Source organism: Xyrauchen texanus, chromosome 26, assembly GCF_025860055.1.
Source record: "Xyrauchen texanus isolate HMW12.3.18 chromosome 26, RBS_HiC_50CHRs, whole genome shotgun sequence".
In the NCBI taxonomy this organism is placed as follows: Eukaryota; Metazoa; Chordata; class Actinopteri; order Cypriniformes; family Catostomidae; genus Xyrauchen; species Xyrauchen texanus.
This window is the reverse complement of record NC_068301.1, coordinates 40,809,507-40,821,801: the sequence shown is the minus strand read 5'-3', so window position 1 is coordinate 40,821,801 and position 12,295 is coordinate 40,809,507. Positions and strand designations below refer to the sequence as shown.

The following is a 12,295-nucleotide window of genomic DNA, read 5'->3' as shown; positions in this document are numbered from 1 at the left end:
CTGTTGCACTTGTGTGTACATGGTAGTGTGACAAAGTGATTTGATTTGATTTGATTTGATCTTCCACACCAATGACATGTTTACATGCGGCTGTGATGTTATTGCCTGCGCCGCTGGCAACAAAACGGACCGGCTTGGAATCGGTAAGACATGAGTCTGACCGGCCGATCACGGTCCGGGCTGAGCATGCGGAAAATCGGCTAATTCCGGTCCCTGGCCGGTCGATCGGTGCATCTCTAGTAAATTGTGTTGTGTAAATATGTTGTTTATTGTAATTGTCTCTGTATTGTCTCGTCACTGTCATGACTGCTATGTTGCTAGGAACTGCACACAAGACTTTCACCTACTTGTTGCACTTGTGTACATGGTAGTGTGACAAAGTGATTTGATTTGATTTAATTTAAGTTTATTAGAGAAATAACTTTCCTATTTATGGGGTGCCCCAACCCTTTCACATTTCACATGGAGAGAGATAATCCACCCTATATTAACATTTGACATTTTGACATATTAGAAAAAATTTATTGTGTGTCAAATACAAGATTATAGACCACTTTCCAACATTAGTGCAAAAATCAAACTCGGAACTTCCCCCAGAACCAAAAAAAAAGAAGAAAAATGTGCGCATTAACCCCGCACATGACAGCGCCAACCGGCACCTGTCCCTCTAAACTCAAAAAGTCCATGAATGCCTACAAGAGTCCCCGCGACTGACGTATGTCCTGCAAAAACGTATTCCACAAAAAAAATAGTCTGCACTTGTAAATGGTCTGCACTTACAGTGCATCTGGAAAGTATTCACAGCGCTACACTTTTGTTACAGCCTTATTCCAAAATGGATTCAATTAATTATTTTCCTCAAAATTCTACAAACAATACCCCATAATGACAACATGAAAGAAGTTTGTTTGAAAAAAATCACATGTACATTATTCACAGACTTGGCTCAATACTTTGTTAAAGCACCTTTGGCACCAATTACAGCCTCAAGTCTTTTTGTGTATGATGCTACAAGATTGGCACATCTATTTTTGGGCAGTTTCTCCCATTGTTCTTTGCAGGACCTCTCAAGCTCCATCAGCCATTTTCAGATCTCTCCAGAGAGGTTCAAGTCTGGGCTCTTGCTGGGCCACTCAAGGACATTCACAGGGTTGTCCCGTAGCCACTCCTTTGTTATCTTGGCTGTGTGCTTAGGGTTGTTGTCCTGTTGGAAGATGAACCTTCGCCCCAGTCTAGGGTCCAGAGCGCTCTGGAGCAGGTTTTCATCAAGGATGTCTCTGTACATTGCTGCATTCATCTTTCCCTTGATCCTGACTAGTCTCTCAGTTCCTGCTGCTGAATAACATCCCCACAGCATGATGCTGCCCCCACCATGCTTCACTGTAGGGATGGTATTGGCCAGGTGATGAGCGGTGCCTGGTTTCCTCCAGACATGATGCTTGCCATTCAGGCCAAAGAGTTCAAGCTTTGTTTCATCGGACCAGAGAATTTTGTTTCTCATGGTCTGAGAGTCCTTCAGGTACCTTTTGGAAAACACTAAGCGGAAGCCAATCCTCAGTAAAAAGCATGTGCCTTTTACTGAGGATTGGCTTCCACCTGGGCACTCTACCATACAGGCCTGATTGGTGGAGTGCCTCAGAGATGGTTGTTCTCCTGGAAGGTTCTCCTCTCTCCACAGAGAAATGCTGGAGCTCTGTAAGAGTGACCATCTGGTTCTTGGTCACCTCTCTGACTAAGGCCCTTCTCCCCCGCTCGCTCAGTTTGGACGGCCAGCTCTAGGAAGAGTCCTGGTGGTTCCAAACTTCCATTTACAGATGATGGAGGCCACTGTGCTCATTGGGACCTTCAATGCTGCAGAAATGTTTCTGTACCGTTCCCCAGATCTGTGCCTCGATACAATCCTGTCTCGGAGGTCTACAGACAATTCCTTGGACTTCATTGCTTGGTTTGTGCTCTGACATGCACTTTTAACTGTGGGACCTTATATAGACAGGTGTGTGCCTTTCCAAATCATGTCCAATCAACTGAATTTACCACAGGTGGACTCTTTATCAAGTTGTAGAAACATGGATGATCAGTGGAAACAACATGCACCTGAGCTCAATTTTGAGTGTCATGGCTAAGGACTAATTGAGTACGTGTGATTTTTGTTTTTCTTAATTTTTTATTTTTAATACATTTGCAAAGATTTCAAACAAACTTTTCACATTGTCATTATGGGATATTGTTTGTAGAATCTTGAGGAAAATAATTAATTTAATCCATTTTGAAATAAGACTGTAACATAACAAAATGTGGAAAACTGAATGCTTTCCGAATGCACTGTGTATATAGCTTTTTTTTTTTTTTTTTTTTTTATCTTAGCGGTATTAAAAGCGCTTTACACTGCTTCTCATTCACCTATTCACACACACTAGTGACGGCAGAGCTGCCATGCAAGGCGCAAGCCTGCCATTGGAAGCAACTTGGGGTTCAGTGTCTTGCCCAAGGACACTTCGGCATGTGGAGTCGTGTGGGCCGGCAATGGAACCGCCAACCCTGCAATTAGTTGGGCAGTTTGGTGGTGCATCATGTTTCCACTGAGCATCTATGAATTTCACCATATCTCACCTTCCTCATTCTCAGGAATTCCAACAATTCGGATGTTGTTTTGCCGATTACAATTACTTAGTTTTTCCCAGATGCTCTGCAAATCTGCCTTGGTTGCTAGCAGATTAGCTGTTAATTCCATCTCCGATGACTCCAGATAATCAATCCGTTTCTCGACATCCGACAATCTAGTAACCAACTCAGAGAATTTCACCTCAATCGCTGTAATCGATCGACGTATTATACCAAGATCCTCCAAGTCCGCAATGACCTTCTTCAGCATCACAGACAGGTTGGACATTTGACGTTGAATTTCTTACACCGCACTGTCCAAACTGAGTCCTGGTCTGCGGCCCTGTCTGGGGTATCAGCTTGACCATGTAAGTGTCTTTTAATGTCTCCAGTGGCCGAGGATTTTGAATTCTTGGACATATTGTGTTCATAGTATAGTTATGAAACCAAGTGTATCGAATCTCACAGGTTTAGGACAAAAAATTATTAAAAACTAGCGAAGTGCGCAGAGCTCGCCGTTCACATGTCCGACCCTCGCATGGCATCACACAACTCTCATAAATTATGTATTAAGAATTTCTGTTTATCCAAGAATCCTTTGGTCTTTGGTATTTATAAGCTGCTAGTTTAGGACATGTGAGGAGTCTGTTTCTCAAACTAGCGACTGTGATTTACTGCGATTGTTCTAATAATAAGAAAATATTCTTGAGTACCAAATTAGCACTTTAGAATGCTTTTGTAAAGCATAGGTGACAGTATATGTTTGCCATCACGGTTAATGAAAAAATAGAATATATGCCGCTTAAAATTATTTCAAACTGTAATAATAATTTCCAATGAATGATTTTGGCAGTAGTTTTGATCAATTAAATGCATCCTTGGTGAAAGAAAGCATTCATTTCTTTCAAGAACAAAAATGTCTTAGGGTTCTAAAAAAGGAAGCGTATAATTATAATATAATTTTCATAAAGTAAATTAACGTATTTGTAGTTTTTAGCAAACTACATATTTGCTCTTCCTAACCCTCGCCACAGATGACAAACAGGTAATATTTTTCCTGTATTTTGCCAAATGCAAAAATATATGTGAAGCCTCACTTTTATCAGTACATAGTAAAGGCTCAAGAAAAGATTAAATATTTAAATATATCAAAATATATCCAAAGCACAACATTTCCATTCATAATCATGTAATTTAACTGTATGGTATTCTGTCGTTTTTATACACTCATAAGTTGTGTTTTGTGCATACCTACAAACTTATCGTAGTGGATTTCACCCCTTTTTCTCCTTGTTGAACGCAGTTGACTCGCATGCTGAACTGAACGAACAACATCAGTGTTTCTCCTAGGATTTTTTTTCAGCAGCAGCCCTGTTATGCGCACATCCACAAGCCCGCACCGCCGGACCCGTATTAATGCGCATCAGTGAAGGTTACAGGTTATAATTACAAGTGAACAGATTTTACATAAATGGAAAACTGATTGCTTGGTCCATTATAATTATTAATATTTTCCATAGTTCTTCCATAATATCCATAGATTTAAAATGATATTTGAAATAAGAACATGGTAACTGTTGGTAAAACTATGCATGGCTGTTTTCAAGTTATCATCCTCATATTTGAAATAAAAAAATTTCAGTCTTGTGGCTTTAGCTCCATTGTGTTTCTATGAAAGAAAGTCAGTCTCGTATATTATGTTATATAAATATGTTATGAAAATAATGTATCACTTTACAAAATGTTTTAGCTTTTCTAACTAGTTTTCTTCTGGACTTGTATTAATTCTGACTTTTGGGCAACAAACGTTAATGTGTCGTCTTTCAAAAAAAAAGAGTGATGAACTACAGCCCTTACATTTTGAGTTAGTATTTTTAGGCATGTGGGCACAACAAGGGGCCACAGGTTAACTGGATAAACAATTATAAAAGAGTGATTAAGGAAGTGATTCATGGAGAAACCTTAGCTTATGAAAAGTGTGTGATTTGTGTATTTATCCCCTCGTGGCTTGCCGTAGAACACATATACCCTATGCAGCTATTAGTGTGTTAAGAAATTACTTTTTGTAAAAACAGATTTGCTTCCTGAATTAATTAGTCATTTTTGTTTTGAAAAACTTTTGGGGACAGAATCATATGGATTATAATCCGCATTTGTGAAAATAGCAGATGAAGACGTTCGGATCAGCTTGACATCTTGTCAGTTCTTCAGTAAAAGAAGCAGCTCATTGGTCAATTGAGGAGAGCACAAGACCCCGCCTATGTGATAGAATGATTTATTTAGGTTGGATTCCTTTTTCTGTTGCTGGAACCATTAACTCAGCAGGGAGTCCTGACGGTCAAGTAATAATGACCTCCCGCTGGCAGACGCTTATGCGCACTTCATCTCAGATTGGTGGTGGCGTAGTGGGCTAAAGTACATAACTGTTAATCAGAAGGTTGCTGGTTCAATCCCCACGGCCACCACCATTGTGTCATTGAGCAAGGCACTTAACTCCAGGTTGCTCTGGGGGGATTGTCCCTGTAATAAGTGCACTGTAAGTCACTTTGGATATAAGCATCTGCCAGATGCATAAATGTAAATGTCTCCCTCTGCCTGGCTGGTGATTATGTTAATGAAGCTCACATCTGAAACTCACTTAAAAAATCGGCTAATGTTACACCAGCTTATGAACTCCGTTTCCGTGTTACTCTGGTCTTTGCTGATGGTCATTTCTTTTAGTATGGTGCTGTGGCATTCAGTTCCCATAGCATTAGCTACTGACACAGCGTAAAAGATACCTTTCCCTTCAGCAGAAAATATAACGAAGATTGATCCTACGGACTCCACTATACGCTTATGGTTTTATACATGCACATTTTCCCATAAAGTATAGAGATATAAATTGCATATGCATTCATCATTTTGTCTTTTTTTATTTCTATTTTTTTTCCAGGGTTTCTACAAAGGAGGGAAGTTTGTCTTCAGTTTTAAGGTAAACAGTAGTTTCAGTCACAGTAACATTCAAGCACCTTATCAACCAAAACCACAGCAAATCATGTTTACTAGGTAACCATTACATACATAATATTTTAATGTTAACACTTTAAATGCTAACACTTTATAGTAATGACTTACTTATACCTTCCTGATTTCTTCTATTTTTGATTATTATTACATACTAAATTGATTTAGATCTTCAAACGAGATACAAAATAAAACAAAGGCAACCTGAGTGTGATTAGGAGGAGGGCTTGGCTGGGAAGTGAGGATGCACGCCCGGCGCTGAGTTGCCCAATTAGCGGTATAGAGTTAAAGGAGAAACCGAGGATGCCGGAGAGAGAGCGAGAGAGAGAGAGAGAGAGAGAGCGAGAGAGAGAGCGAGAGAGAGAGAGAGAGAGAGACACACACAAACTGAGCTGTGTGTGTCAACGTGTTCTTATTTTTCAGGTCAATGTTTGTGTTAAATTAAAGTCTTGTTGAATGTGCATCCGGTTCCCGCTTCCTCCTTTCCTGGGTTTCGGCACAAGTGTAACACGGTTCGGTATAGGAGGAACCAGGAACCAGAAGCACATTCAGCAAGACTTTAATTTGACACATAACACATGTCTGCACACACAAAGCTCTGTGTGTTTTTCTCTCTCTCTCTCGCTGACGTGCATCCTCACGGCCTGGCCACGCCGTCTTCCTCATCACACAGAGTAAACAGAAAATACATTTTTTTTATTGAAGCAAAAAAGTTATCCAATACCTATATCACCCATGTGAAAAACTATCTACCCCCTTAAACCCAAAAGCTGGTTGTGCCTCCTTTAGCAGTAACAACTGCATTCAAACGCTTCCGATAACTGGAGATCAGTCTTTTACAATGCTGTGGTGGAATTTTGGTCCCCCCTTCTTTGCAGAACTCTCCACAATGGAGAGTTTTCAGGCATGAACTACCACAGCATCTCAATTGGGTTCAAGTCAGGATTTTGACTAAGCCACTCCAAAACTTAAATTTAGCTTCTTTTGAGCCATTATGAGGTGGACTTACTCCTATGCTTTGGATCATTGTCTTGCTGCATAATCCAGTTGTGCTTGAGCTTCAACTCACAGACTGATGACCGGATGTTTTTTTTTTGGATTTTCTGGTAGAGAAAAGAATTCATGTTTCCCTCAATTATTGCAAGTCGCCCTGAAGCAGCAAAGCATCCCCACACCATCACACTACCAGTACCATGCTTGACCGTAGGTATGATGATCTTTTTGTGTAAGTCTGTGTTTGATTTATGCCGATGTAACAGGATCTCAGTCTTTCAAACAGTTCCCCTTTCGACTCCAAATAACATTCTCCCAAAATGTTTGAGGATCTTCAAGGTGTGATTTGGCAAAATTCAGATGAGCCTTAATGTTCTTCTGGGTTAGCAGTGGTTTTCGCCTTGCCACTCTTCCATGGGTGCCATTTTTGGCCAGTGTTGTGAACAGTGACCTTTATTGATGCAAGGGAGGCCTGGATTTTCTTGGATGTTGTCCTTGGCTTTTTTGTGACTTCCTGGATGAGTTGTCTCTCTGCTCTTGGAGGAATTTTTGAAGGTCGGCCACTTCTGGGAAGGTTCATTACTGTGCCGAGTTTTCTCCATTTGGAGATAATGGCTCTCACTGTGGTTCTTTGAAGTCCCAGAGCCTTTGAAATAGTGTTGTAACCCTTCTAAGACTAATGTATTCACCTTTATCCTCATCACTTCTGGAATTTTTTTCAACCTTGGCATAGTGTGTTACTGGGTAAGACCTTTTATCCAACTTCATGCTACTGAAAACGTTATATGTAGGTGTTGATTTGATTGAACAGGGCTGGCAGTAATCAAGCCTGGGTGTTTCTAGTCCAGCTGAACCCCATTATGAATGCAGTTTCATAGATTTGGGGATTTAGTAACTAAGGGGGCAAATACTTTTTCACACATGCCCAGGTGTTATTGGATAATTTTTAACTTCAATAAATAACATTACCATTTAAAAACTGTATTTTGTGTTTACTCAGATTGCCTTTGTTTTATGTTAGATTTTGTTTGAATTTTTAAAACAATTTATTATGAGATATACTCAAAAACAGAAGAAATCAGGATGGGGCAAATATTTTTCATAGTCTGTAGTTGCCTTTGAATTTAAAACTGGAATAGGAGAAAGTATTTTAACATCAAATGAATTCGACAGTTCACCTTTAAGTCACTTAAATGTTTTTACTGCATTATTCTAGTTTTAAAAGAAACCTAGAAAATAAGGTTTTTAGCCACTATAAAGAAATGGTAAGTAACTAGCACTAGTTGTCAGTTAACTTGTAGTTGATTTTAAAAGCATCTGAAGGTCAGATGTTGTTCTCTCTTCAGGTAGGACAGGGATACCCCCATGACCCTCCAAAAGTCAAATGTGAAACAATGGTCTATCACCCAAACATTGACCTGGAAGGAAACGTCTGTCTAAATATTTTGAGGTATTGTATGGACTGTTAAATCTTTTCTCATATTTCTCATAACTATCATATACCAAATGCCTGACACTAGTGCTTAACGTTAAGATTTTACAGGTACTTAGACAAGTAAAACTGATTGTGATAATGTTGTTGATTGTTATATTGAAAATTAAAATCTTATTAATCTAAAATTATATATTTTTGTTCTGATTTCATCACTTTCATATGGCATTGAAAGGTTGTAGAGTTTCTGTCATCTTGTGTTACATTCATATATCTGGAATTACGATAATGTGGAAAAGTGAATCTGGAGTGCGGTGTAAGAGACCCGGGTAGGGTTGCACCAGCTGTGAAGAACGTAAAGTTCACACTAAGGGCTTAGTAACTACTGGTAAATTTGTAACTAAGTCAGTGCTTAATTTGGTTGCACCACCTGCTCTTAAGGCAAAACTTAGGTAGAAGGCGGTAAGCTCTCCAAAAATTCATGCATAGTCGCATAATATGACGTTTACTTGTATTGTTTCAATAAGCAGCCTTCAAATTTGAACACCAAAGTGATAAAATGCAGTGCATTTTAGTTTTATTTTGTTACGGTTAATGTTCAAACCTTGTTTTCTCGCATAACTGTCAGCTGTTATAAATTATATCCCCATTTAAATATGATCCGTAATAAATTATACATATAATAAATTGTATATTCAGCCTATGTAAATAATATTATTCAGGATCTGTATCTAAAATTAGTATCGGGCAATATTTAAATACTAATACAACAGGCTGGAAAAATTGACATTTATTCATTTTAATATCTTATATATTTTGTATGTGGTGAAACTTTACACCAGGCGACGAACCCTGAAAACTGCACCGTTAGAAAGGTTTCATGATGAAGAGTATGTTTTAGTAAGAGTAAGTTAAAAGTTAGTTTTTTCTCTCTCTCATAAATGAAAACGAGTGTATATGACAACATCTTACTGTATGTCGAAAGGATTGATGCCTGTCATGCAAAACGAGCTCATTGATGACATAAAATATCAGTCTGCTTTTTGATTCCGACCATTACTCCTGGTCAGATTCTTCCGTAAATATTTAGTTCATATGTAGGGTTACGTTCTACCTAAGTTTTACCCTCTGGGGTCGACGGACGTGCCGGCGCATCCTGTTGGGTTTTTCGTCATTACATCGGAAACAACATAAAAGTAATTTTGGGGTATACAGATAATTGTAAGACATCATTAGAGCCTATAAAGTGTCTACTTTTATTTGTGTACACTCAGAATAACAACAAAACCTTGTGCTTTTGTAAAATAAAGAAAATAAAAAGGGTGTGATTTCAGCTACAAGTGGACAAATGTTTAGCATGTGTTATATGGCCTTATTTCAATGATTTAAAAATTGGGTTTATACAAACATGTACACACATGTTGCTCACATACTGTATTATTGTAGCCCAGTTTGTGCTGAATACAGTGTTATCAGAGTTTAGCCATTAATGTGTTTTTAAGCAACTGAAAAAAGTATAAATGTCAAGGCATGTCAAAACTTCTCCAGGGCACAAAACACCCTCAGATCCCAGTGGGTTAATGGTATAATGCTCGCATATTTAGTAATTGCGTAAATTGTGATTTAGTGCCTATTTACACCATAACTACGCTAAGTTGTAACTTATGTATAGCTGGTGCAACCGGCTCCTGGATCGCAAATTAAAAACCTAACTGATCTAAGTCATCACTATATAGTTTATGATTTGTCGCTTTAATGCATTTCCAGATTGTTACTGATTGATACTGGTAAATGTAGCACTGGCTATATACCAGAATGAGAAGTTGTAACATTACATGAAATGTTCAGGTTTGATGCTGTGTGAACAGAGTCATAACTAGTTGTCAACCAGTATATCGCCGAGGCTGATAAACCGGTAATATATTTTCTTGAGGGCGCAAAGAATCGCCAGCTTGCATATGAAGGTCTGAGACATGTAAACGACCAGTCACTGTTAATTTTGTTGTTACATGCCATTGTGTTACTACAATAATAGACACAGTGTCATTTAAATGGTCCGCATATCAGAGCAGCGGCATGATGTTAAAGTGCTCGCCTGTTTCATTCTCCCTCTCTCTCCTCAACAGTTAACACTATTGTCTAATGATAAAAAGGCAAATATCAATAAAACTAATATCATATACTGTTTGCAAATATGCGCATATTTCGTTTAAACAGATGTAATAAACCAACCTCACACTTCAGCAGATCTAGCATCCTGTGGAGCGCTCATTTATTTATATCAAATTTCTATTATATTCACCATCTGCAAATAACTAGTTTAAACAGATGTTATTCATGAACCTCATGAATATCCAGCATTTTCTTGCTTGCTGCTGCACTCACTGGATCAACACGAGTGCGTGAGTTCAACTTCAATGCTGCCTCTGGAGGCTGTATACAGAGGTGCTTTTCAAACTGTTCAGAGACCAGTTTCCTTAAGAGTTCCATTTAATTCAAAACCGCTGTCAGTTAAGCCATTAACTGATTAGGCAGCAAGGTAGCGATGCAGCCCAAGGTAAAAGTGCTTAACATGTATAAGTAAATGTCTTAATCACTATGCACTATATGTGCAATTGGTTTGATTCTGTATTTTTTGAGTAAATGTGATCGCTAACATGGATATGCCATCCATGGTTGCTGGACTACTGTATACTGTTATTTCCTTCCTAATATATTAACAATTTCTTCATGTGCAAACAAATTACAAAAATTTGATGACTAAACCGAAATCTGAAGAAATTGCTATCTACCGTTTAAAATACAATATTATTTTTTTGTTTTGTGTGAAATTGAAGTAAATATAGTTTATATATATTTATTTTTTTAGCAATTTTATGTTTGTTATTTACTATATTAAATTGTGTGATATATCGGCATTGTATCAGCCTATTAGCCACCCTGCTCTTTGGATATCGGCATTGTTCATTAAAAAACCAGTCGACCACTAATCATAACTCAACACAGACTTTGTTTATAAGCACTTTCAAAACTACAAAGTAGACCAAAGTGCTGTACAAAGATAAAAAAAAAGAATGCGGCTTCTAAACATGTCAGTAGTGGTGGAAGATCTACGATACAGTGGTAATTCATTCCAGTCTCTGAGCTGCGAAGGCACGATCACCCTAACACTTTCAGACTAGAGTGGAGAACAGTAAGGCGCAGCTGGTTAGGAAGAATGGAGCGACCTCTGGGGTTGGTTGTCTGATTAAGTCTGAGCTGTACCCTGGTGCAGCTCTATGCACAGCTTTTAAATACAAATAAAAGCATTTTGTATTGGATTCTGTATTTTATCAGTAGTCAGTGTAGTGAGGCTAGGACAGGTTAAATATTGTCCCTTTTTTATATTTGTTTAAAGGAGTAGTTCACCCAAAAATGAAAATTCTCTCATCTTTACTCACCCTCATGTCATCTGCGATGTGTATGACTTTTTCTTCTGCAGAACACAAATTAAGATTTTTAGAAGAATATTTCAGCTCTGTAGGTCCATAAATGGGTGCCAAAATTGACACCCCAAAATTATATAGGTTAGCATAAATGTAATCCATATGGGTGCAGTGGTTAAATAAATGTCTAAAAAAGCTATACGATAGGTGTGAGTGAGAAACAGATCAATATTTAAATACTTTTTTGCTAGAAATTCTCCTGCCTGTCCAGTAGGGGGGCGTATGTGAATGTGAATCACCAAAAACACAAGAAGAAGAAAGTGAAAGTTAAAGTGGAGATTGACTGAGCATGGAGGAGAATTTATAGTAAAAGTGTATTAAAATATTGATCTGTTTCTCAGTTGCTGCGCCAAAACAAGATTTTAAACTTTGTCAGTTATGAGCTGCTTTAAAGTAATAACTGTTTGATCGGAAAATTTAAAAAAGTGGATACATACACAATCGCGAGAGCTTCATAGATCATCTTCAGTGTGTCTGATATCAAAACAGACGAGAAGCATGAACACCTAAAGCTTCTTTAATACAGGTAATCCTCTAAAATAATGGATAATTCTCTCCCCATAAAATGTTTTGAATAATCATGTTGTCATTCTAACCTGATGCATCGCCATCTCAACTGTGTTATATCCCACATTAATTCGAATTTAACTTTTAACGACCTTAAACAACCAACTGTGACTTATTAATTTCAAGATTTAAAATATTTTAAAGATTCAAAAGTTAGTATTTCTAAAAGTTAAACCAGCATTGGACACACATTTTTGATAGTCTTTTCTAT

At 38.0% G+C, this 12,295-nt stretch overlaps 1 protein-coding gene across 1 annotated transcript in view; it reads left to right on the top strand.

Moving 5' to 3' along the window:
• Positions 1 to 12,295, top strand: part of LOC127620352 (NEDD8-conjugating enzyme Ubc12-like) — an 87,673-nt gene that overhangs the window by 41,994 nt on the left and 33,384 nt on the right. The window contains exons 3-4 of the mRNA XM_052093562.1: positions 5,537 to 5,575; positions 7,947 to 8,050. Coding sequence (XP_051949522.1) covers positions 5,537 to 5,575; positions 7,947 to 8,050 — 143 coding nt within the window. The remainder of the gene's footprint in view (positions 1 to 5,536; positions 5,576 to 7,946; positions 8,051 to 12,295) is intronic.